At 39.2% G+C, this 26,496-nt stretch overlaps 5 protein-coding genes and 1 non-coding gene across 10 annotated transcripts in view; 2 read left to right on the top strand and 4 right to left on the bottom strand.

Moving 5' to 3' along the window:
• Window positions 1-3,086: 3,086 nt before the first annotated feature.
• On the bottom strand, window positions 3,087-9,498 carry cpsf2 (cleavage and polyadenylation specific factor 2). Its single transcript, XM_077711496.1, has 15 exons — window positions 9,158-9,498; window positions 8,792-8,958; window positions 8,539-8,698; window positions 8,350-8,455; window positions 8,123-8,252; window positions 7,899-8,014; window positions 7,587-7,774; window positions 7,223-7,513; window positions 6,897-6,997; window positions 6,466-6,669; window positions 6,237-6,389; window positions 5,934-6,156; window positions 5,142-5,459; window positions 3,963-4,097; window positions 3,087-3,435 (listed from the first exon to the last, which is right to left on the bottom strand). The coding sequence occupies exons 2-15, from the start codon at window positions 8,938-8,940 to the stop codon at window positions 3,343-3,345; spliced, it is 2,367 nt and encodes a 788-aa protein (XP_077567622.1). The 5' UTR covers window positions 8,941-8,958; window positions 9,158-9,498; the 3' UTR covers window positions 3,087-3,342.
• Window positions 9,499-9,513: 15 nt separating this feature from the next.
• On the top strand, window positions 9,514-10,498 carry ndufb1 (NADH:ubiquinone oxidoreductase subunit B1). The gene is made up of 3 exons (XM_077711507.1): window positions 9,514-9,662; window positions 10,083-10,229; window positions 10,320-10,498. Exons 2-3 carry the CDS (start codon window positions 10,090-10,092, stop codon window positions 10,354-10,356), a joined length of 177 nt encoding a protein of 58 aa, XP_077567633.1. The 5' UTR covers window positions 9,514-9,662; window positions 10,083-10,089; the 3' UTR covers window positions 10,357-10,498.
• On the bottom strand, window positions 10,494-13,678 carry riox1 (ribosomal oxygenase 1). Its single transcript, XM_077711499.1, has 15 exons — window positions 13,374-13,678; window positions 13,115-13,246; window positions 12,868-13,007; window positions 12,653-12,752; window positions 12,441-12,554; window positions 12,259-12,365; window positions 12,079-12,186; window positions 11,975-12,009; window positions 11,730-11,908; window positions 11,553-11,657; window positions 11,333-11,474; window positions 11,112-11,232; window positions 10,945-11,044; window positions 10,785-10,871; window positions 10,494-10,705 (listed from the first exon to the last, which is right to left on the bottom strand). The coding sequence occupies exons 1-15, from the start codon at window positions 13,458-13,460 to the stop codon at window positions 10,649-10,651; spliced, it is 1,614 nt and encodes a 537-aa protein (XP_077567625.1). The 5' UTR covers window positions 13,461-13,678; the 3' UTR covers window positions 10,494-10,648.
• Window positions 13,679-13,855: 177 nt separating this feature from the next.
• Window positions 13,856-13,928, bottom strand: trnak-cuu (transfer RNA lysine (anticodon CUU)). The gene has a single exon. It is a non-coding gene; the product is annotated as a tRNA-Lys (tRNA).
• extl3 (exostosin-like glycosyltransferase 3) lies at window positions 13,860-24,904 on the top strand. Of its 2 annotated transcripts, none has more exons than XM_077711412.1 (6): window positions 13,860-14,028; window positions 18,685-21,226; window positions 21,570-21,697; window positions 22,301-22,445; window positions 22,532-22,660; window positions 23,103-24,904. In XM_077711412.1, exons 2-6 carry the CDS (start codon window positions 19,088-19,090, stop codon window positions 23,310-23,312), a joined length of 2,751 nt encoding a protein of 916 aa, XP_077567538.1. In that variant the 5' UTR covers window positions 13,860-14,028; window positions 18,685-19,087; the 3' UTR covers window positions 23,313-24,904. The 2 variants fall into 2 exon arrangements, with proteins under 2 accessions (XP_077567538.1, XP_077567537.1); XM_077711411.1 differs by lacking the exon at window positions 13,860-14,028 and adding an exon at window positions 14,035-14,269.
• syt14b (synaptotagmin XIVb) overlaps window positions 24,428-26,496 on the bottom strand; it is an 11,715-nt gene continuing 9,646 nt past the window's right edge. For all 4 annotated transcript variants that reach the window (XM_077711413.1, XM_077711415.1, XM_077711414.1 and 1 more), the window contains one exon: window positions 24,428-26,496. This exon is cut by the window's right edge and continues 277 nt beyond it. In XM_077711413.1, the coding sequence (XP_077567539.1) occupies window positions 26,442-26,496 (55 nt within the window). In that variant the 3' untranslated portion in view covers window positions 24,428-26,441.

Genomic DNA, 26,496 nt, shown 5'->3' with positions numbered 1-26,496 from the left:
GGTTCAGTTGTATTCAATAACCTGCGCACACTATCTTGAAACAGACAATTTGAGCCAATCCCACATCTAAAATGTCTGGACTCGAGTCTCAGTAGAGTTCTTCCACATTGCCTCGAGTTTTGAAGCATGCAGCCAATAACAAATGACCCATTTTGGCTGTTTTAAGAGGAAGAAGAGTGTAATGAAGCTGGTTGAAAAAAGTTTCACATGACCCTGCCTTGGAAAAAAAAAGGGAAAAAAACTGGCCACTCACACACTCGTGACCATGCATATGACCCTGCCCGCAGAAAAGACCAGCCTGGATTTTTTTGCAAAGAACTGTGATATAATAAACACTAAAAAATGTCATTAAATAAGAAAAAATATATAGAAAAATTATGTACAGTTCAAACTTATTATTATTATGTACACCAGCGGAATTAGTGAAAATTTTACATTTATTATAATTGAAAAAGCCTATTGCTTTGATATCTAATTACAATATTCTACACCAATAATTGGTCATCTAAAGCATAAATCCACTGTGATTGGCCAGCGACAAGTCTCAGGTGTAGCCCCACCTGAGTTAACGATTAATTTGCATGCTAACAACATATCGGAAATATTTGAAACGTGTATATTGTTACTACAATTCCATCATTTGAGATAAAGTCGATTATATCACGTTGTGAGGCTAAAGTATATCATCTTTTTGGGGAAGGGGATTAGGGCTCTGAAGCATAAAAGAGGAATAACCAAACATGAGAACTTTCCACCCGATTAACATTTGGACAGATTTACGAGCTGCGCTCCTATTATTAGAGCAGGATATTTTATGCCTTATGTTATGTTTGAATGTTTTGTGACTTCATAGAAACGCATCCACTTTCATATGATTATGTCAGTGACATAAAGTGGTCTGTTCAGTCAGGAGAAAAGGGATTATATTCCATCTCTCCTTCCACACAAAAGGAATTAGACTTCAGATAGTTGCCCTAGTTCAATTGTAGTTAAGATTAAAATTTCAGGCAGGTGACAACTGGTGTGGAAGTAGCATTGGAGAAAGCAGATTTGGAGATGTTGTATAGTTTAAACCAGTCTCTAGGGACTAGAATCGCCGGTTTAGCGGCTCGTTACATTAAAACGGGGGGGACTTCTGTGACAGAGTCAGCATTATGAAAGCTAAGAGGATTAGTTGATGGACATTTCTGGCGTGGCTGGTCAATTATCGAAATGAAAAGCATTGGCAAATGGCTGGCGTGCTCTATGATGATGACCAAGAGATCTTTGCTCATTCCAACATTCTCACTATGGCTAAAACAAAACAAAAAAAACATGGAAAGGTATAATTGATGCGTTTCTGTGTGACTTTTTTGGGTGTGTGCACACGCCTATGTGAGCCACGGATTAAAACAGAGCATTTAAATTTTAATGTGTCTAAAGTGCAAAACTCTCTGTTATGCAACGGAGTAAAAACACGCTTGCACGACAGGCAGTCATCCGTACTGGAGTCTAACTCCTCCAACCATGTGCATGACCACACATACTCTTGACTCGCTCCCTCCCTTAACGCTGTTCATTTCCCTGGTTTTCCAGATAGTGGGTCTCCCTTCTTGTCACACTCCAGGCACGTGGAAGGTTACTCAAAAAATTGGGGTTGTAAAGACACCTGAGATTGAGATTATCAGAGAACTCTCATCTACAAATGAAGAATATCAGTCAAGAATATCTGTCAGTCTTGCCAAGAGATTTATGATTCATACAGGAAAGGTAAACTGAATGCTGCAGCTAATGCTGAAGCTACCCCCTGTCCCTAATCCTCCCTCAATTTTGTGATGAATTCCATCCAATGTCTTGTGGTTTACCTATGTTAAGCTCTTTTCAGTCTCCCATTCTCACAGGGAAGCTAATTTTGGTTTGCATTCAACTTCAAAGGAAGGACCGACATGTGGACTGGAGCTAGAGATACTGCAAATTGCCCCCTAAAAAAAAAAAAAAGCCTCACTTCATAGCTGAGCCACAACTCTTGCTCTCCTTTTTACCTGTTCTGACACCTCTCTATCCAAGTTTCCAAATGAAGAGAACCTCCCTTTCTGGAACAAACAATGAAGGATTTGCTGTTTTGTCTGATAATAACAGCCAGTGTTCCAGTTCTCTTCCATGTCATTATTCTGTAAAAAGCATCTGAACTGCACTCGCTCAGGCGTGCCGGTATAGAGGCAGACAAATCTGTCACCATTTACACCGACTCCAGCCAATTACGAATTTTCCGTAGTGCATTATTTTGGAACCCTGAAGACATCAAAAGCAACTTGGATCATTAACTAGTTTCTTCAAAGTTTTTCCCCATTTATACTTTGTGATGACAAAATAAATTGAATTAAATGTGGCACCATTACTTCCAACTGATGCATTACCCTTTCTAGTCCTCATGCCACCAACAATCCTTCTTATCACTAATCTTTCTAATACACTACTGTCTCCCCCCCCAAAAAATAGATAAGGAAAGTGAGCTTTAATATGTCTGGCTGCAGAAACCCCTAAATGATGAACGAGAAGATTAATCTGAGCTCATCGCACGACAATTGCCGTGGGGTCTTTTCCTTATCACTTTAGGTGACAATGCCATATCAACATAGCATTTCACATGAACCTGCTTGACACTGCGCGTTTTTGACGGCAAGAAACAAATGGAAACGTCTCAATCTGCTAAACGACGAAGAATATATATTTACAGAATTACCATGGCTTCTTTATACTGTATTTGTCACGAAAAAAATTAAGACTGAATCAAGGGTAAGGCTTATATGAACATAAATTAGACTTGACATGCACGAACGAAAACTAAGAGATGAGATGAATGAAATACAAGAAAAAAAAATAAACCATATCTTGCATAAAATGTGAAAAACGTACTTACTTGTTTAGGAATTTGCAATCCCGCAATCGATTTATAAAGTATCTCATAAATACCACATGTGATAATACTGATTAAGAATCAGGGGGCGTCTTATACAAAAGAAATTGCCAAATTAAAACATTTTAAGGAAAGTTTAAGAATACGGCTTATACGCGGGGGGCATTCAGAACACCTGCAAAAGATAAAATTAAGAAAATTATTGTCTATTTATTGTCAAGTGGGGACATATCTCCTGTCAGATACAGATATCAGAGTATAAATCATTGAATTTTGTCAAGGACACCTCACAGTATAGTGAAAATAGTATAAAAAAAACAAATTAAGCTGTACAAAGGATGTAGTAGGGACACAACTGGAGGCACCTGAGAGTGTGTGTGGGGGGTCTGTTGTCTTCTGTGGGTAAATTCATCATAAGGAAGGGTCTCTGTGGTATTTAGCTGCTGCTATACTACCGCGTACTGCTGATACAGCAACTCTCGGATCTTATAGTAGTCGTCGCACAGGCAGCCTTCCAGGCCGATACGTCCTGCTTCCGTCTGGACCAAGAAAAGACAGATATAAAAAAAAAAACCTCAGTTTCACCTTTGAATAACATGCAGTCTACTTGGCGTGAAAACTTAAATACAATTTTTACCGCTTTGACATCAAAGCATTAGAAGCTTGAAGTTGCCCCACTTTCACTGTTGTGACGCCGACTGCTCCGAGGGTTTCTTTGAGTTCATGTTCGCATCTATTTTCAGTTCTTGTCAATTATACATATTCATGTTGATGTGCTGGTTTGCTCTTGCTTTACTTTTTATTGGATTTTTTAAGTGTTGACTGTGTTATTGTTTTTTTTCTTACCTGAGGCATTATTTTACAAGGCTAAGGGGTTATTTGTCCTATTTTGAGAAGCTGTGTCAAGTTTGTGTAGGTTACATGTTTTTTTTTTTTTTTTTGATAAACATTGTCTTTACATTGTAACTTCTGGGCACAGTATTTGTAATTAACTGCTATTTTCTAATGGAAAATTCCTACTTGAAATATTGCTTTAGAAAATGCTGAATAAAAAGTAATAACTTACCCTGCGGACGGCCACGAGGTTGTTGCAAACCAAAACTCCACCGACAAACTCGGCTTGGATGCCCTCTCTGAGGAGAACCTGCTTAAAGTCGGAAAGGCGGGGCTCGTTGATGAACACTGACTGATGTCCGGGTGCCTGGATAGAACCACAATGTATCAGCGGAACAACAACTTCAAGGACAGAAGGAATTGGTTTCATACCCTAGTGAATGTTATGACCCTAACACTAATAAAACCCATCTCTGTTCCATGCTTAAATTTATAGCATCTTGACTTTGGGAATGAGGCAATTTATGTTATTTCAGATAGTTTTCCTTTATAATATGTTACATTTTGACTCACAATGTTGTGGTTTTAGGATGCTAATATTGCATAGTCATGTAACTATGCAACTTGTCACATGCAAAAAATAGAAAACACAGAAAAATGTGTGTGGGTGACCTATAAAGACATAAGACTACATTATAGCAGACAAGAGAATATTATCAAGAAGGTCTTGGAAGGTCCTAATAAGAAACCTGTTTGAAAAAGGCAGAGCAAAAAGTCATCTGCCGCATGGAGTTTCTCCTCGGGTGGAGGTTAATTTGCATGAAAAGCAATGCCCGTTGAAATCAGGTCAGCATTTAATCTGTCCTGCGGCTGAGACCAAGCTCCCTGACACAAGACAGCACATTCCTTTCCAAAATGCCTACATAGTTTTAAGAGTTCATTGTAGTACTACTACAGAGATTCAAGCTGCAAGCCAGCCACACTGAAGTATCAGCCTTTTTCATGTTTCTGTGTTTGCCTTTTCTTTTTATATAGATGTCAATATGCTTTCTCAAAAAGCTCAAATTTAGGCTTGTTTTTCCTAGAAAAACCACATCCCAATTACTACTGTGGCAAATTCCAGTCTCTTTTTTCCCCACTTCTATTTAAATGCAGTGTCCTTCCTTATTTGTCACCTTTCCTGGGTGATTTATTTCAAAGTATGAACTTGGAGTTCACCTTTTTTTAATCCTTTTCTGGGATTTTTTGCTTTCTATTGTTATTACCTGTCTCTTAAAATTGTCATCCAATTTGTCATAGAGCAATATAAATCCTTCATAATCAGTGTAATAACACCAATATGCAAAAAAAATGATGTCAAACAATATGAATGACAAGTCCAGTAGCTGTCAACATCATTCACTCTCCTCACCTCATGTGACGGTAACGGCTCCAGTGTAGGAATGACATCGCTCTCCTCAGAAATTTCCTTCTCATCTTCTCCAAACAGGTTCTTCATGGCCCGCTGTGCCGCCGCCATGGCGGCGCTGTGATCAATGCCAAGGTCAACAGCGGTGGTGTCCATGGCCTGCTCGTTTTCCTCGAGTTCATCCTTGGTGCCCTCCTCTAGCATCACACCCGTGTCCACCTTTACCACACGCATGTCCAGCACGCCATCGATCCAAGCCAACTCGGTGTCTTTGGCTTTGCAGAACTGCAGAGAGCTCACTAGGAAGTCTTTCAACCGCACCTTTATCAAAAGTATAAATGTCAGGGTTATTTATTTTAGACTACAACCATGCTCACAATTCAATAGGCTATGAACACAATTGATGATGTGCATAAATTCCCAATTGTGATTCAATTCTGGTTCTTGCAAAGTGTGCACATAAAGATTTTTTTCGCCCTCCAGTGGCCATATACTGATGGTGTTTTTTACTACTGCACTATACATGAACAAGCAGGTTATTAGAGTCCCTACTTTTCATGATGGATGTTTTCTTGCTTAATAATGTTATATGCCAGATATGTTTAAATGGTACTGTGTTAAGTAAAACTCCTCACTAAATAAAAATATATATACTTAAACCAACACAAAATAGAGTAGAGTATAGGTGACTAGCAAAGTTACTATTGCTAAAAATTCAATAACATTCACCAGATTTGGTCTTTTTCACTGTTTGGAAAATGTAATAATATACTGTACTGTGCAAAACAAGCTGACCTGGTAGATGTGCGTCTCACTGGTGGCATCCACAGTTTCCTGTAGTTTAGGTGTGAAGACTTTGAGATCTTTGCTGAAGGCCTTGCAGGACTCAGCCAGTTCCAAACTGGCTTCTGGGGGCCCGTGGACAACAACCAGCTGCCTGGGCTTCATCTGGTTGATAATCTTCTTGATGGAATCACCATCGGAACGACCTTCATAGTCGATGTACGTTATCCTTGCTCTATGAGGAAAAGTACAATAGCCATCTTATATTTGCTACGTGTTGACTTTTCACCTGCAGACTTCTAGTTTATCACTCACTTGATTTCCAGATTTTCAATACTGGAAACGCATTTCGTGGGGACAACAGAGAGATCCTGGTCCATCGGCTCATCGCCATTGGTCAAGCTGGTATCAAGTTTGCTTTTCTCCTCTTCTGTGGATTGTAGCTCAGGAACAAGAAAATCTTCAATCCTGCATCCAAAACAAGCATATTTATATAAACTGTTGTTTGGAAAATAACTTTTGCTTCTGGAAATGAGGAGGACACCTGATGATCTCGCCGTACTCGTCCCATTTGATTCTATCTTCATGTGCTGGGAACATCGGGTAAGACTTTTTAGCTTGTTTGAAGAAACTTCCTTTGCGGTTGCCTTCGCCCTTCATCATCAAGTCGTGGTGTTTGGTTTTCGCCATAGCCGACTGATCCATCTCATCGTCCAAGTCGCTCTCATCGCTGGAGTCTACATCCACCCTGCCGAGATCAAATGTCCACTTTGTATTCTCACATAGAAAAATATTGCTTATTTATCATGACAACTGTGCGCTTTAGACATCCATAGAAGAAAATTCAACAAAAACAAAAGAAAACAACGCTAAAAATCAGAAACACAAGAAAAAAGCTGAAATGTTAACCTTTTTAAAACAGTAAACTTGACCACTATTCCAAATATAAAATCCTTTACTATCGACTTGACCTACTCTTTTGCCTGCTCCAGCTTCTTAGCCGCTTCTTTCTTTATTTTGTCATTTTCAAGGTAATCTTCCAGCTCCTTCCCTTCGAGCTTCACTCGTTTTCTCACCTGTCATAAACAAAATAGATGTATACAGTTCAATAATCTTGTTGTAGACAATTATTGGGCAGAACCAAAATTAAATATTATAAAACTGAGGCCCTTATAGTGTTAGTTTTGCCTCCAGGGGCCAAAAAAATACACACTAGTGACACACTAATGAGAATTGTTTCCACTCGAACTGTGACAAGGCCCGGAATTGCACAGTATTACAAAATATTTGCCTATTTTTACCTCCAAATCTAGCATTTTCTCTCCCGGGTGATCAATGAGGTAGCGTGCCAGTGTTCCAGGAGTGGTGCGGTAAGTCAGTATGACCGAATGTTTGCTGTCCTGGCACCACTTGATAAAAAGTTCACGAGAAAAGCCAGACTCCAGATCTGGCTGACTGCACAGTACCACTTTGGGGTTGGGTACACGAGCCAGGTCAGCTAGACTGTGACACAGGGTCAAATGGCGGAACTGGAAGGGGTTGTTTCTCTTATCCTCAAAACACCTCATGAGTTTGTCACTCATCCACTCCACCTGAGGACAAATAGTGTCATCTAGTGCTGTTTTGGATATAAGACATTAAAAATTAAAAAGTTGAGACTTATACCTGTGACTTGGAGAACTCCACAACATTGTAACTGACATTGTTAAGTAGGGCGAGTGGGTAAGCTCCAAGCCCGGCATCTTTTGTCCTCCAAATCTGGTCTAGAAGCTGAGCCAGTTCCAAAACCCGCCCGGCTGTATCCACGGCGATAAGCACATTACCATCCCCGCGGAGTGTCTCCATTACATTAGCTTTGTAGAGGGGTGACAAAAAGGGCACATTACGATGAAAACATATTACACCCCTTGGAGAATTTTACAGTTCAATATATTAGCAAGTTCAACTGACAAGTTGGGTTAGCTAGCATCTACTTACTAAGTAACTGTTCATCTCTTTGTTTGCGTCTTGGTTGGACATATGCCGCATTAAAAGAGTCGGTAATAAGCAAGGAAGGTCGGCTGATGCTCTCCATTGTGCAGCCGTTCAGGTGGCTAAAATAAAAATGCAAATAAAACAGCGAGAAAATTATATTGCTAAACATCAATACTGCAAGACTTGTATTTATGTGTGAGATGCAGTCTTCATGCAAATATTCTTACATTTCTCTCTTGTGGTTGAAGTCCACAGCATAAACAATCTCTTCCTCGCCATCTTTGACAATCTTCCAAATAGTTCCACCAATCATATGGCCGGCGGGAAGCGGTGTAATGGAAAGACCGTGTCCTTTTCCTATAAAAAAGGACAACAGAGGGTTATATATGGGTGATATAAAAGCAGACATCCATTATGAATGGTTGAAAATGTGCAGCAATCCATTTTAACTCACCTTTCAGATTGACAATCTGTGAATACTTCAACTGCTGAATCTTATCAAAAGCACAGTCCACATCATCAAGGGTGAAGAGAGAGAAATCTTCACTGTTGTTTCGGGACTAAAAAGGAACAGTAAATGCATTCATATGCTATACAGAACTGAAGATGAACTATTATTGCATAAACAACTCTAACAACTCACCTGATAGAGATCATACATGAACATTTGACCCATTTTATAGACTGGGATAGTTGCATATATTGTACAATTCAAACCCAATTTCCCCACGGCGTATGGCAATGCTCCGAGATGTATCGGATCAGGATGGGAGACAAGCACAGCATCAATTTGGTGAACATGCCTAATAGATCAGATAAATAATTATACATATAAAGCAGTCTAATGCAAGTCACAGGTTATCTGCAGCAGTTTATTATTGGGAAAATAACAATACCGCTTTATAGCATCAATGAGATCCATTGAGAAGTTCTCATCCCAGCCACAGTCCAAAAGGAAACGGAATTCATCAACCTGGAGAAGGTAGCACAGGGCAGAGTCCTCCTGAACTCCTGACAAAGCTGTCAGCTTGATGATGGACGTCATATTAGCTTCTTAAGTTGTCTGTAAGATGGAAGAAAGATTTTGATTTTGATTACAAACCAACCACATAGTACAAAGCATTGCTAGCTCTATTGGATAAGTGGCCATCTGGACACAAAAGTAAGCTCTGATTTTTCTAAATGAATATAGATCGTCTTTGTAATTGTTAAGCATGCAACTTTAGATCATACATTGGTAGCAAAAATGATCAGAAACTCACACAATTGTAGGTCAAGCGCCACCAACTACCCGGCAAGTGTCCACATTAGGCTGCAGCGCGGTAACCAAAACAGGCTTTGGGGCTTCAAACGTATCGGATTGTTAAGATAGCACAGAAATATTAGATCGGGGAGGTGCAAGGACAACAACAACAATTATAATGTTATTATTTTGCTGTAAATTAGAACTTTTACGATATTTTGGCTAGCGTCGTTATTGCTTCACGAGCAGCCATGTTTGCTTCTGTATTGTGGATGTCAAAGTGCATCAGAACGTACCAATATGTAAATCAATCACATAAATGAACAATACTTGCTCTCTCACCACGAAACTGCTTGAAATTGTCTATATACACTCAATGAAAATCTTAAGTTGCGTAAAAAGATACATTATGACATATTAGCCTCTATATTGGTTCTACTGCCCCCTCTTAACTGGTATATGGTCTATTCCAATGTCCTCTGTCTTGTAGCAGAGCCGCCGCACAAGCTTTCCTTGAACTAAAGGTACATTTCTTGCACCTATGTTTGTTCTGCGATTATTTATTTTTATATGAATTTATCTTCTTATATGTGCTTTCATATTTGATCTCATCAGAAGAGTAAAAAAATATATGTATTCCACATAATCCCCATCAAGCTATCTATCTAGGCTAAGTCATTAGCTAGTGTGGTGCTGTCAAAAGCAATCAAAACGAACTTTTTAGGTTTTGTCTGTATTGCTATTCCTATTTATTGTTTTACTCTTTAACCCTTAACCACTTAATGTAATATTTAGGCAGATAAAACAAGAAGTTAGTATGTTATCAGAAAATATACATGCATCTTTTGCAGTATACAAATACTTGCCTCATTAATCCAGCAAAGTGTGCAACATAATGCATTATCCGTCTGGTTTAATTCAGTATCCATTATGTATTTTTACAGGGCAAACATGATGAACTTTATAACATTGGCCCGCGACCACTGGGCAGCCATCCTGGTGCCCATAGGTTTTGTGATGGGATGGTACTTTGACAAACAAGAAGACCAGAAGCTGACTGCATTCAGGAACAAAAGTCTTCTCTTCAGAAGGTTGGCAATTTCTTAATTCTAAAATGTACTCTGAGACTCTCTTAGAACATGCATTGATCATCTTTGTTTCCTTTTTTTTTTTTTTTGCAGAGAACTGAAACCTGGAGAAGAAGTGACTTGGAAATAGATTTTAACCCCAATATGACACCCCTGTCTGCTGTCTGGGTGGCTGATGAGTGTCCCTCGTGTGAAACATTGACAAAAAAAAAAACTTGTGTGTTATTGGTTTTGAGTTGTATCAAGAACAATAAATGTACATTCTCATCATACTCCAGTTTGTTTTATTGAAAAAGAGATACTACTGTACAAAACACAGTTTCACCATTTAAATCTTTGGGTACGTAGAGTTATTGTAGTTGTTTTGTATCAATACCAGATTTGGAAAATAACTTTAAGTGGTACACAAACCACCATCACTATCAGGGTGATTCCTTATAGATGACTCCTTTTTCAAAAAGCAGCTTGGCCAAAGCGAGCTGGTAGAAAAAAAATACTACACGTTAATATGATTATTTACTAAAGAGATTCTTTCAAATAGTTGGAAGAAAAACATACCTTGTCCCCGAGTGAATCACATGGGAAACTTCCTACAGTCACAAACTTGGGATATGACTGGATCAGAAACTCAACTGCATCGGTGTGCTGATTGAGGCAACAATATTTACAAGATAAAGTGTATATATATTAAAAAAAAGGATTATAGTCCCAGATTTACCTCAGGGTTTATACCAAAACTTTTGGGCTCTTCTTTGTGATAAACTCTGGAGTTGTCAGTTGTGTAGTAAAGTTGAACCCCATCGCCATCACTACATAGCCTTAGGAAAAATAATATTTTGAGATTGAAAAATATATATATATACTTATACATTTGCATCAAATTACCTGGCACATCCTGCTCGGAGGAGTCCAACCCGAGTTTGGCTTGTTATCTGTGCACCTACATTTCTTGCATTCCCATCCTCCCAACGAGCAGGTGCTCCATGCACACTACCCGCGGCTTCCTCTGTAAGAGATCAAGCTCAAAATTTGGAACAACTCAACACAAAAATGCGTTCATGCTATGACAAATTAGCATTTCATCACAGGCTTGATATCCATCCCACCTGGAGAGAGTTTTGGAGGTAAGCAGTCATGAAGAAAGTCTCGGACTTTAAGATCCACAGCTGCGTCCACTGGAGCGAAATTCTTCAGTTTAGTTATGAGATAATCAATTTTGGAGAAGAATTTTGCCCTCCGTGGGTCATTCTACAAAAGAGCACAAAGAAAAAAGATAATCAGGGATGAGAACGTGGTGAAGTGTTGGCGTTGGATGACGAGATATACCTTGTCGGAATATTGAACGCCCATGTATGAGAGGTAGTCTAGAGGTAAGCCCTGCCTGAACTCCACATCCTCCTCCATTGCAATTTCAACAGCAGTTGGTACCATCTGCGGAAAAAACAATGGTAAAATTGTCTCATTTTTGGAGGCATTTCGATTTTAACTGCATTTACAAATTACCTTTTGCAGTAAATCTCCCCAGCTGTTCTTCTGGTAGGAGGAGATGGTAATGTGAAGCGAGTGCGCATCTGGTAGAGCATCGCCCTGGTGGATAAACCCTCGGGGAAAGTAGAGCAGATCTCCTGCTTCTAAGACCACTTCTAAAATAGGCTTCCCGATCTCAGACTGCTCCAAGTTTGCTGGAAATGTAAAAAAAAAAAAATCATTATTTTTTTTGCTTCAGTTGTTATTACTAATGTACTTACGGCTTGAAAGTACAGGCAGCACTTCATTATCCGACCTAATGAAAAATTGAACACATTAGCAATGTGTATAATTAATGGTGAAGCTTTTTTTTGTATTATCAAACCTTGGGTTGTAGACCCTCCAGTGCTTTTTTCCTTCTAGCTGAACCACAAATGCTTCAATGTCATCATAATGTGGGGCAAATCCTTGCGTTCCTGGCGGTGTCAAGTAGCTGCATTGAAAAAAAACATCATTAGGAATCGAAACAATCTATCAATATGCATTGAGCAGATTTTCTATTTACACATTGGCGCCTGCCATACTGCCAAAATGTTCCTGCAGGATGGACAACACATTCCACATGGTAGAGGAAAATGCCTGTGGATTCAGCATACGGAGAGAGCAGCCATTCTGGGGAAAAAGCAATGTTTCAGCATTTGAAGATGGTTTATTTTGAACAACTTTTGATGCGATTTATGACCACACCTCATAGAAGTCCCACACAGTTAAAGGTAGAGCTCTCCCAGGTGGATTGTGTGTTTCCCTCTTTCCTTCTATGTAGCTCGTGACATCAAGATTGACTCCATACTGAACATCTTCCTTTATTTATTAACAAAAAAAAGGAAAATAATAGACAGTCCCATGTTATTAATAATGTCTGTGATGGGAATTAAACATGGCGAACGAGTGATTCTTACCTGTCGAAGAATACGGTCAAACTCATCCGTGGAGAATAATCCCTTGTAGTAATCTGGATTTTTGCGCTGAACAAGAATGGGTTTCTTTTCCCATGTTTCCCTTAGAGATGAAAACATTTTTCCCACTTTAGACTGTATAGGTATTGGTTTAGTTCTAAAATGATTGTCAGTCTATATTGCACATCCTAGTACAAATATGCTTTTTGTTGATTTACCTGAAGAAGGATTTGGTGGGAATAGGGTCAAGAAGCCACTGGAAAAGCTTGCTTGCACGATCCTTGCTGTTGTTCATTTTCATCAGCTCAGCCATTAATACAGTGATTGCATCCTTCTCCATCTTTACAGGTTTGCAGATCTGTATGCAAGCAAGCCTTTAGAATTTAACTTTAACCTATGATGAGGGTAATCCTCCCCCCCAATTATGCAATTATACCAGTGAAGTTTTGAGTAATTTTATCTTACTTGTGGGATTTCCTCAGTTGCATTCTCAGCCAAATGATTCTCGGTTTTCATTTTCTTTTTCAGTGGTTTTCCTGCTTTAGTAGAAGGAATAGTTCCGATGACATTTTTTCTCTTCTTTTTCTTGGATTGCATCTGTAAAAACAACAACAACAAACAAACAACAACAACAATAACAATAATAGGGATATAGGGCGTTTGTCCAGTGTGCATCAACATGCAACATAAAAACGTATGCAAGAGCAATGGCTTAAGTTTTTACCTGCGTTGAACGCTTCTTAGCAGCACCACGAGATTCTGATGAAAACATTCGATATAAATGGAGCGCAGACATGCGTTTTTGCTCCATTTTTCCTACGTGCGTGCAAGTTGTGTCATCAAGCTGCGACTAGATCTTCTTCGGGTTGTAGAAAACACATAGCACGTCTTAGCGCCTCTATTGGTGTCATATACGTGATGCTCCCTCCAATATTTCATTTCTAACTTTAAAATTGTATGCATTCTTAATTTATGCACTACCCTTCTTTGCATATAGTAAAGGGAAGCATTTGAGATGTTTTACCCTTCATTTACTCCAATACGTCATCATCACTGCCCTTTAATGTTTTACTTTATCCCTCGTAGTATTACGATTATTGTCTCGTAGTGTTACGAAGCTATTCTCGTAATAATAATAAAAAAAAACATTGCTTTATTATCGTGGTATTATAGGAGGGGTTGTTTACAAAGGAGGGACAAAAGATGCGCCCAACGTGGGGCTCGAACCCACGACCCTGAGATTAAGAGTCTCATGCTCTACCGACTGAGCTAGCCGGGCGATGACACACCGTATCACTGGTGTCTTTAAGTAAATAAATAGGCTGCAGTTATTATTTTGACCAGCAGGAGAGGGAAGATGACAGCATGTATTTTACGTGGTGAGTCAGGAACTGTTTCCCACAATGCCAAGCGGCACGGTGTCTGCTCTGTTTGTGCTGCGGTCGCAGCAACAATGCAGTATTTAATGATGATGCTCATGAGCGCTTCCGCTGCACAGTCCTGAGTCTTCTGTCCTTCCAAAAATCTACAAGAGCAGCATTTACAAGTTGGCAAACATCTCAAGTGATCGCGGTTATATTTTGTAAGGACAACCCTCTGCATACGCAGGATTTTAGTCTGGTGAGTAGCAACTGAAGCTAACATTGGTGGGCCAGTACAAGGAATTGAACATGCATCATCAGTGTTGTTATAACTGCTGTATAACAGATATGGTATTGGTTTATGTTTTGCCTTCTTGTAAATGCCACTATTCTATATATGTTCTTGTTTCATGGCTGTAGATCCCATCTAATGAACTGTTAGATATCGGGAGACTTATTTGTTGCTGCTCGGAAGACTGCAAGTCGTGTGTGTGCGTGTGTGTAAGTGCGTGTGCGTGCGTGTGTGTAAGTGCGTGGAAGTGGATCGATGTGTTGATACATATATATATTACTATATGCATTTAGATTTTTCAGTTATGGCCGATGTACAGTGAATAACTGTCTTGTTCTATTGCGTCACAACACATTCCAGTTAAATGCTTTGAATTCCTCATTACTAGACATAGTGATGTTCAAATTCCTCATTACTAGACATAGTGATGTTCAAATAGTATTTGGAAGATTACTGGCATTGCTTTAGATTGCGATGGAAACAAAAAACAAAACTAAACGTTTGATACTAGCAAAATATGACCATGAAATTTACAAAAACGAAATGGAGTTCTAAAAACAAAGTACTATAGCAATAGTTATGCATGTATTTACAGAAACCTTAAAGTTGATCGGATTGCATAATTATTATAAAACATAAATAAAGAGTAGCACTATGTCTATCACAGGTCAAAAGGTCAATAGTACTGAATCCCATCTAATGGAAGTTGTATTTAATTTTTCTCCCTTAAAGTATAGTCACTATCATGCATGAACAACATATAAGTGATAATAGAAAGAGAAGAACAGAAATCTACTTAATTATATGCAATTACCCCCCAAAAAATAGCATTTAATTATGGTTGCAGAAGTCCAAAATTGACCTTTTTTCCTCCATCCTGAGCAGCAAAATGGTTTCTTATTACAGCCTATAGGAGAATCGTTATGAAATCATTTGATTATCAACTGTATACTTGAAAGAACCTTTGCTACTATTGTGACAAAGCTCTATTGATCCAATGTGACCTTGGCAGCATGAAAATGAGTTGAGAAATGTGACCCGCTCCAAAAGGTTGGTACAGTCCACGGGGAAATAACCACACACTGCACAATTCTCCGCAGGAACCTTATGGTTACGTAAAAGGAGCAGATGCCTTCGTTCAGGAGCTTCGGCCATACGTTCCTCTCAGACCTTGGCTACTGATAACAATGCACTGCCTGCTTTTGCACTCTCAGCTGGAAAAGCTAGCAGTTTGTATGATGTTTTAACAGACTTGTTTCACAGCCTATCACTTTAAAAATCATTTCATGCTCTTAATTAGGCCCATTTGAGGTTTGTGGCCATGTATTGTTGATATCTGCATGCTATTATGGCTCCTTCTTAAGTAGGAAAGCAATTGGCTCACACTGTTCAAAAGGTAACTGGATTGTTATTGTAATTGATTAAAACATTTGGAGTGAAAAATAGTTTTGTATTTAAAACATATGTCTTCATTATATCGTTTAGTGACTTAGTGTCTTCTAACCCAACACACACACATTCATATGTCCTGTTTTATTTATTACCCAACCAGCTTTAACCAAAGAACACTATTTTTCACATATACACTTTTCACCTTTTCTTTCATACAATGTTACTGTCTGACATCTATTGGCCTTGATGCAATTCTTTGCTATACTCAGACAGCATTTTTCTCTTGCTTGGTGGCTATCCTCACCACCAATGTTGACATATGTAAGATTTTTAGTTTCATAAGAACTCTAGGAACTCCGTTTTATCGACTGAATTTTGCAGTCGGACTCTGCTCTGTAAAACGCTATGGATTTTTCTCATCGTGCCGATTGACATTGTCTGTGCTTCACATCGATCCCTCTTGTCACCGGGTAGAATAATGGCAGCTTTAGCTCTATTATAGCAATAACAGGAAAACTAATGATTGTATCTTTAGAAAAATGACATGTCAGAAGCCTTTGTGATGAGCTCAAACGGACTTGTAAAAGACTACACACACAGTAATTGATAAACAAGGGCAGTAAAACTAATGCATACTTGTTATTTGATTCTATATGTATATTATTCCATTTTCTGGCATTATTACTTTTCTTAGGATTTATGATAATAGATAATAGGATCAATAGAAATACTCTCTTTGCAGAATCAGGAAGGCTATGACTCATCTCCCTTGAGAAGAATGAATGAACCAAATTAGAAAATTCACCATATAAATGTTATTAATTATAAAAGACAGACACGTGGAAATGAAATTAGCAAGTTGTTTTTCACTTTATAACCCTGTCTTGTCAATAAGTAATCACCCTGGCATTCCTCCCTGTATCGAAGACGAGGCTTCCGGGAGTTCTGGCAGATGTTGCCAGACCTGTGATGGTTCTGTTTGTTTGGAGCACGAAGCCTCTCAAGAGGATTCTGCAAAAAAAAAATGTCCGCTGCCAGAAAAAGATTAACACCATTTATTTTTCAGCCAACCCCCCATTTCTCATGTCTTAAGGGCTCCTTTTTCTCGAACATATTTACAAGCAGGAGCTAATCTTGGCCAACACAGAGTAGAAAGTGATTGACGAGAGCCAAGGTACAACACCGACATTTCATTTTTGCAGGCAGTTTGTAAAGATATTTTGATCATCACCATGCAATACTTCTCAGTATAAGTGTTGTCTCCAAATGGGATTTTTAAGTCCCTGATTCAAGTGTTAAGAGTAGCATAACATAACCAAATTTGACTCCAAGATACGATACATATAAAAAAGTGCATCCGTTAACAGTACATATGAAACATTAACAGAAAAAAAGTACTAAAGTATTTAACATACTCATCACTCATCATTAAAGTAAAAAGTATAAAGTCAAGTAAAAAGGAATGTATTAAGAAATATTAAAATGTGATTTAAAAAAGATAGAAGGGCTATAAAACACGACAAACAAATAAAAGTGGACAGAGATACTGCCACTGGGTTCTGCATCTTGGGGAAATAAAAAAATAAAAAAATATATATATTTGTCAAAAAAAATTGAATTGTTGAGTCACAGCTCGACTCAACAGCTGCCTCCCCCGTTGCCTGCATCCTCTTAACGCCGCCCTTCCCCTAACAGCTGCCTCAATGGTCCCCCCCCATGAGTGAGTAGCCCGTTTTCACATCCTCTATCACTTTAATTACGACATGAGTATACTGCAAGAGCAATGAGCCAGTGAGGACACACATTTATAAACGTCCTTTGGAGACTCAAAAGACAAGATGACATTTTGTTGTTCAGATGAGTCACCTTTACAGCCATGTTTTATATGGCATTCTTTGGGAGATATTATAGCTGGACTGGATTTTTTTTTACTCATTAAAGGAATAATTCAGGGTGCCATTTGTATGAGATTTTCGGCTTGGTGTCTTATGCTTTGAGGTCTTATTAAAAAGGTCTGATCTTGCTGTCAGACCTCAAATCCTCCTACGCTCTCAATTTCGTTCGAACAGAAGCATGAAAAAGAAACAAATCTTCTCCACTTGTCATCTCAAGAGGCCACACGCATTTCACCTGCTACTCCCTCTACCTTTCCCTTTTTTGGGCCTTACTGCTGTCTATATTGTCATAAAATAACGGGGAATTAGACATCTTTTTTCATTAAAGAAATTGTAATACTGCCAGGAAGCCCTGCCAGTATGCAAAAAAGACTGTTTAAATATTTATAATGTTACACCTCACATATCTGGCAACCTAAAATCAATGTTCTTTTCTTCACATTACTGATAATGACTCATACTTTCCGCGAATTATGCACTTGCATTTCAGGACACGTAGCACTCTTATTTAGCTTGAACTTGAAGATTTGTTGTGGGCTACAGGGACCCATGATTAATTGTGAACGACTTACAGCTAAAAGCTTTTCTCAGCCACGTCTAAGTATTTGGCTATGGGTCAGGAATACACAAACAAATTATTAGTTGTTCAATTTACAACTGATCCAACAGCAGAATGCATTAATATAATAAAGCCACCCTTTTTAGAGTGAAGCTTTTTGACGAAGAGAGCCATAAACAATTCATATTTTCAAACATTCCTTGAGAGCCATACTCAGAATTTAAAAGTTAAAATATATGAAAATGTGAGCATTTATTATTCATTTCACCACTTTGAAAGTTTAAAAAAATGTCTGAATTCTTTTGAAAATAGTATTTCACTGTTGCTAATCAATGAGTATCAATGAGAGAATGCATTCAGAAGAGTCTAAGGAAGAAAAAATATGACGGAGAGCCACATACACCCATCAAAAGAGCCACATATGGCTCCCGAGCCATAGGTTCCCTACCTCTGGCCTATATCAATGTCTATTTTATTTTATCTTTTACAAAAAAATGTAAGATGACACTCACTTATCCTTTTCTGTGTGTTCTCAGGTTACAGTCTTTAAAAGAACATTTTTTTCCTGGCTCAGAAAATGGTGGGACTGCAGATGGAAGCAAAAAGATTTACTAATCTTTGAGTCGCCATGCCCACCCCTCAGCACACACTGAGGGGCAACTTTCCTCAGAAGTGGAGCTGTTTCCAAACCTGAATGGTGGAAAAAAAAGTGTAAAAATGGCCCATGCTTGTTTAGATGCTAAACAGTACAGATGATGCCAGGCTCCTAATTAATCCCCTTAAGTACCCTACACAAAGACTTTTTTTAAAGGACAATGCATTTCCAAACTTTGAGGATGTAATATCCACCCTTCTGCCTGACAAGGTCGAATCATGGCTGCTGCAGAATTCCATAATACCAATTTCTCTGTAAAATAAGAAGCGCACTGATTTTTAAATATGCAGCGCAACAACGGAGGACTAGGAGGTGGTGGACAACCATGGGTCTTAAGACGTGTCCGTCTTACCTGGCTCAGTTTCATGCTTTTCTTTATCCTGGTTTTCTTCCCGCTCATTGCCCATTACTACCTAACGACTATCGATGAAGCGGGAAGTCCCGACAAGCGGATTTTCGGGCCTCGACCTGGCGGCGAATTGTGCGAGGCCAAACACGTACAAGATCTGTGTCGTATACGCGAGTCGGTGAGTGAAGAACTGCTTCAACTAGAAGCCAAGAGGCAGGAACTCAACGGGGAAATCGCCAGACTCAACCTCCGCATTGAGACCTGTAAACGCAGCATTGACAGTGCCAAACAGGACTTACTGCAACTAAAGAATGTTATAAGTCAAACAGAGCATTCCTATAAAGAACTCATGGCTCAAAACCAGCCCAAGTTGTCCCTCCCCGTCAGGTTACTCCCCGATAAGGAAGACCCAGGACTCCCACCGCCTAAATCAGCCCGATTTTGCCGCCTCCACACCTGCTTTGACTATGCCCGCTGCCCCCTTACGTCTGGGTTTCCAGTTTATGTATATGATACAAGTTCCTATCCATGGGGAAAGTACATTGACCCATTGGTTAAGCAGGCATTTGCCATGTCAATTAAGAACAATATTTATATAACCAGTAACCCCAGCATTGCTTGTCTGTATTTGGTATTAGTTGGGGAGTTACAGGAGTCCCCCACCTCCCAGTTACCCAATTCTTTGGAATTAGAGAAGCAACTTAAAGCTCTTCCTCACTGGAGATTAGATGGACACAATCACGTGCTAATACATCTTACCAGAAAGTCTATGACGCAGAATTTCCTCTATAATGTAAGCACGGGGCGAGCAGCAATTGTTCAGTCTACCTATCTGGAACAGCAGTATCGTGATGGATTCGACTTGGTCGCCTCTCCATTGGTCCACGCTCTATCCGAACCCAACTTTTTAGAAGTTCCTCATCAGGTACCTGTAAAAAGGAAATATCTCTTCACCTTCCAGGGGGACAGAGTTGAGTCGTTAAGGAGTAGTTTGCGAGAGACACCCCCGCAGTCATTTGAAGAAGAGATGGATGGAGATCCACCGGCGGATTATGACGATCGCATCATCGGCACCTTAAAAGCAGTACAGGATAGTCAGTTGGACCAAGTACTTATAGAATTCACTTGTAAAAACCCAAAGCCGAGTTTGCCAACCGAGTGGTCCCTTTGTGGAGAGCGAAAAGACAGATTGGAGGTGCTTAAAGCATCTACTTTTGCCTTGGTGATTGCTCCAGGAGATGGACAGCTGGTGGCCTCAGCAAGCTGTGGAATGAGACTTTTTGAGGCTCTGGAAGTCGGCGCCATTCCTGTCGTTCTCGGAGACCACTCCAAGTTACCACACCATCAGTTCATTAGATGGAGTGAAGCTACAATTCTGGTCCCCAAACCTCGTGTTACTGAGCTTCATTTCTTGTTAAGGAGTCTCTCAGACAATGACATGTTAGCAATGAGACGACAAGGTCGATTCCTGTGGGAAACTTATTTTTCCACATCGGAGAATATACTTAACACTATCCTCGCCAATATTCGCACCAGGATCCAAGTTCCCGCTGCAGCAATTAACGAAGAGCCTGCTCAAGAGATCCCCCATAAAGCAGGGAAACTAGCAGGGACAGACGCTAATTTAGCGGATAATGGGGATCTAGATTTAGGCCCGGTGGAGACGGAGCCACCTTACGCCTCGCCTCGTTTTCTTCGTAATTTCACCTACACAGCTGTGGACATTTACCAAACATGGAATCGTGCTCCTGGTCCTTTTCATTTGTTTCCTCACACTCCCCTTGACCCCATTTTGCCATCTGAAGCAAAATTCCTCGGTTCGGGGACAGGTTTTCGGCCTATCGGTGGCGGCACAGGAGGATCTGGGAAAGAATTCCAGGCAGCTCTAGGTGGGAATCTTCCCAGAGAACAGTTTACAGTCGTGATGCTGACATATGAGAGAGAGGAAGTGCTGATGAATTCTTTAGAGAGGCTAAATGGATTGCCGTACCTTAACAAAGTAGTGGTTGTGTGGAATTCACCTAAACCTCCTTCTGATGACCTGCTGTGGCCAGATATCGGGCTACCCATTGTGGTGAGTTTCAATCTAGCAAATACTTGGTTTGATTATATTAGATCAAGAGAATACTATATAAAAAGAGTTGTTAAATAATACTGATACCGTGCTTTTAGTCGTTGGCTGAGGCGGCCTCTATTATTAATAAATGATAACATTCGAGAATAATTTCAAGCATTAGGAGAACTAAGGATGCCATATGCTTCAATGTCTTGACTGGTCTAAAAATGAATTTTATAAATGGTTACACACTGGTAAACAGTGATGGAGTATATTGTGGATTTTTTGGTATCAAAGGGATTTCTTGTACATTTATATTATGAAGCACTTACCTAATGAAATGACATTTTCTAATTTGTAGGTTGTCCGCACTGAGAAGAACAGTCTGAACAACCGTTTTCTTCCATGGGATGTCGTGGAGACGGAGGCTATCCTTTCAATTGATGATGACGCCCACCTCCGGCATGATGAGATCATGTTTGGGTTCAGGTCTGTGAAGCTGACAAAATTCTGTTTTAAGTTAAATGATTCTTCTTCTCACAAAAAAAAATACATCTGAATTGATTGTTTGATACTGAGATGAAAACAAGATAACATTTAAAAACTACTAAACTTTGGCTTTCCAACCTAATCGTAAACAGTGAAAGAATCAAAAGAATTTGTATCAGTCTTTTTCCTGTACCTTCAAAATACAATACATCTACAACTCACTGCAGTAACAGCTTGTCCCAACGTGTGTATGTGCACGCATAAACGGGGTCATTTATGGGGAAGTTACTCTAAAGTGCTCCAAAATTACTCTGGAATGTGCCCCCACCTCTGCTCAAACTCAGGAGAGAAAAGATTTATAGTGTCTACCTGCCAAGTAGTCTCACTCAAAGTGTTAAATATTTCAGCCATGTGCTATCCAAGGTGTGTCATGTATTAAAGAGAACAATGCATGCTTTTTAGGAAATATCCAATTGTGTTCTATCAGATCTGCTTGGGTCATTTGCCCACAACAACACCCACGAAAACCACCACAACTAGCTTTTCACCTCCTTTCCAGTCTCATCTTTTTACATTGACACCCCTTCTTTTTGCTTATCTCAGAGTATGGCGGGAAGCCAGAGATCGTATCGTGGGTTTCCCAGGAAGATATCACGCCTGGGATATCAACCATCAGTCCTGGCTTTACAACTCCAACTACTCCTGTGAGCTATCCATGGTCCTGACCGGAGCAGCATTTTTCCACAAGGTTCTCCCCTCCTCCAAAATATATATCCTATATTTTTTGTCCCATTCACATTTAACAGAGAACTTCTTATTGGTGTTCTCCTTTAGTATTACGCCTACTTGTACTCCTACGTGATGCCCCAAGCCATCAGGGACATGGTGGATGAATACATCAACTGTGAGGACATAGCTATGAACTTCCTGGTCTCACATATTACCCGCAAACCTCCAATCAAGGTCAGTAAGCCTCTCCAAGGACTTTATTGATATATTGCAGCATAAAATATCAAAGTCAGAAGATAGTCTTCAAATGTTCTGGTACACATCCTCAGTAATTTAACTCAAAATGGACATTTTGGGCAATACCATTATCAAGGATTGCCCACTTTGTTTTTTTTTTTTCAATTCTTAGCTGTGGCCAGTAGTAACAAAAAGACAATAAAACAGTACTCACAGGAATATGTTCTTGATCCTCTGCAAAGAACGGCAATTTGCTGCTATCCGGAGATGCTGAAAGAGTTCTTGTAAAGCATATTCATATCAATATTTCATTGCCCTTGATATTCGCAGTAATGTCATGGCTGTATGCATTTATAAAATGTCATAATACGGTTCCTAGTTTAATTCTCACTCAAGTTTAGGTGTGATTCTAGACAATCAGTGACTCTCTCCTCTTTAGGTAACATCTCGTTGGACCTTCCGCTGCCCCGGCTGCCCGCAGGCCCTCTCACATGACGACTCGCATTTCCACGAGCGTCACAAGTGCATCAACTTCTTCGTCAAGGTGTACGGCTACATGCCGCTGCTATACACACAGTTCCGCGTAGACTCAGTGCTTTTTAAGACACGCCTACCGCACGACAAGACCAAGTGCTTCAAGTTCATTTAGCAGGAAGGTTAAGGAACTGAAAAACAAATTAGGATGAAGGTGAACAAAGGCATGGAAAATGCAAACTTGAAAAATTACCTTTTTTTGTGTCCTCTTCATTTTTTCGTCGTGAACCACTACAGATGTTTTCTACTTCTAAAAGCAGTCAAAAAGTATGTACAGAAAAGATGAACTCTACCTAAGATAGACTTTTCTTGGCCACAGGAGGAAAAAAAGAAAAGCTTCGGCCTCTTTCATTTCACCGTAATGAAAGTACTTCTATGTACAGTATGTGACAGAAGCACTGATTGTCAAAAGTATTTTATGGAGCAATCTTTTTTTTTATGTCTTTCAATTGTGAAAAAAAATGGACCTGTTTCAAAACCGAGTGACAGAAAACGTTGGCTCACTTTGAGTTCAGCAATTCACCATAATGCCTCAATTTTGTCATGAAAACCAGCGAAATAATCATTTTTTTTTGTGTGCGTGCGTGTCCAGGCAATGAAGACTCTTGTAGCCTTCTTTTTAAATTACTTTTTTTAAAATAAAGGAGTAATAGGGCCACTAAAAAGCTTCAAATAAAAAAAAAACATTTGTTTAAAAATCTGTTAGGATTATTGAACTGGAATGAAAAAAAAACATTTTTGGTTATGCTCAGTATAGCCCTAATGCTCCTTTCTAATTTAAAAGAAAACAATGTCCACCGTTTTGAAACTCATTGGATCTCTTGTCTCTATACGCGACATGCACAATCTTAACTGCCAAACACAACACATTGTCCTTCCTTTCAAATTAAACTCCAGTATTAGGCTTAAAATCGAGTACACATACTATATGTCCTAGCTTTACTGCCATTAGATCCCATTCTATGTCGAAACCCTTGTACAGACACATAAGTGTAAATGTCACTTTAAAGTGTTGCCATATTGGTTTCACTTTTTTCTTTTTGTTTTTTTTAAGGAATATAATTGCTACTTGAATGTTTTCTTTGCCAAACAGGTACAAATGATGCAGTCCGGTACACCCAAACGTGATCATGTTTAGGATTCTCTAAAGTTGAGTCTTGAGTAAATAAAAAGTATCCCTATGTTTATCCTATTGGGATATTTTTTGGAAGAATAACATGCTTAAGTCCATCGTTTGCTATGTATTTATTTTTTTGTTTTTCTTTGACTGACACATGCAATAAGTTGACAGGATTGCTAAAATGGAAAAGCCAAGGAAAACTAGCTTGTGCCATTTTGCTCTCCTGATGAGTGTTAAATATTTGAAACAGGAGTACTAGTAATGACGAATTGAGGAGGCCATTTTAGTTGAAATATTCTCTCACGACCCCCCTCTTACAGTTTAACGACAACCTCGGGGGGTTTCATAACTCTAAACACGCCGAGGCACTGAATGGTTTGGCTGGTATTTGGAAAATCTTATCTTTATTTTATTCGGTCCTCACAGTAGCTGTCTATGGCACAGCTGGTTTTCCATGGCTGAGAGCAAGGAAACATTTCTGTACTTTTTACCAAGTCCAAATTTCCCATTTTGTAGAAAATGCTCATCATTGTTGAACCAGCAGGAACTGCGTGAATGGGAATAAAAACAAATGTTTAAAATCTGCAGCGAATAGCTTCAGTTTCTGCTATTTTTTTACAATGGAATCTCAAAGTTTTGCATATCTCTCAGCAGAAATCATCACATTTGTGCGTGATCGGACACGGCCTACTTGTCAAAAAGGCTGACTGGTGAAAGAGACTCGCATTGTTTTGACACGAGAAGACTTTAGGAAGACTTTTAAGGGCCTGCATCATTCTTTCTTGAAATCCGGTAAACCTCGACTGTTCATAAAAGGATGAAATCTTACATATATGCATTTAAACTGTACAAAAAGCAGCATAATTGCAGCATGACTCACATATGGGCCTTTTTTTTAACAGTACAATAGTTTTTGCATGCAGCTAGATGTGGCTGCTATGCTGGTGGCAGCAATAGAAAGAAACCATCAAAACAGAGTTCTTTGGTCCCAAAAGTACCCACAAAAAAATGTCTTAAAGTCTCTTCACATTGTAAACGGTGGCTGCAGATTACATGCATATTACTGCAGGCTTAAAGGTGGAATATTGCAGGGCTTGGGGGGGACATAGGTGCCGTTAAAATACAAGGTTTCCTGTTGAAATCCCTTTTCAAGTGACTGTTCTTACATGCTGAGACGTGTTATCCATTAAATGTGGCAGGTAGTCTGTAATTCCTTCTTATTTGGGTTTGTGTTCTCCATAAAAACCTTGTATTATGGCATTGTTGTCTTCAAAGTTTTGTATCCACTGTAAAAGTAGGAATTTTGATCCTCCTTTGGGATTTTCAAAGCTCCAATGAGAGGTAACATCCGCTTCTATTTGGTTTTGGAATGCTGCAGGTAGCCCAACACGACTTTTCCGACACTACGGACCCGATTTACTAAGATCCCACATAGCAGGAGCTAAATTGTGTGCTCACTTTACAGATTGTGAACAGTTATTAAAATAGTGGAGACTATATTTTCATTGACTTCATATTGACGAATCTACTCTACAATTAAAACATGAGCATTTGCTGCCAATTGTAAATGTACTTATGCTAATGGTTACTTTTACTGAGTATATTTGTTGACAATATAAAACTACAAAACACCAATTTCTGAAGGTCATAAATAATCAAAATGCTGGAAAATGGCTGAAAATGTGGAGTTGGATACTTTGAAAACGCTGGCAGTGAAAGCTTTAACAATTTTGGTTCAATTAGGAAAATTGCATGCAAATTAATCCTATATTGGACATTTTTTTGGTCATTTGAAAAAAATACCCTCATATCAGTATATACAATCAAAAACAGATAAAATGTTAATAAAAATATACTGGAATGGAAATACACTCTCGTTATGGCCCTTAAACACAACTTTTTTTCATAGTATTTTGCTTGGTGCCTTCCATTAAAGCTAATAGACGTCCAATAATTTAAAATGGATATAATATTTAGTGAGACTAATGGCATTAAATTAGTTAAATGAGTGCCCTCATGGGTTAATCCAATGAAATAGCCTCTAAATCTCGCATTTGGTTGGTTTCAAATCTGTTTGCATGAGCACTCAAATATACGCCTGCTTTTCTCCCCATATGGAAATCTTTAGTAAATAAGGCCCTTTGTGTCGGTGAGTGTGTGCCAGTGACACACCTGTTGG

Source organism: Stigmatopora nigra, unplaced genomic scaffold (assembly GCF_051989575.1).
Source record: "Stigmatopora nigra isolate UIUO_SnigA unplaced genomic scaffold, RoL_Snig_1.1 HiC_scaffold_26, whole genome shotgun sequence".
Lineage (NCBI taxonomy): Eukaryota > Metazoa > Chordata > Actinopteri > Syngnathiformes > Syngnathidae > Stigmatopora > Stigmatopora nigra.
Note: the sequence above shows the minus strand (reverse complement) of the source record. Positions and strands in the feature narration are given on the sequence as shown.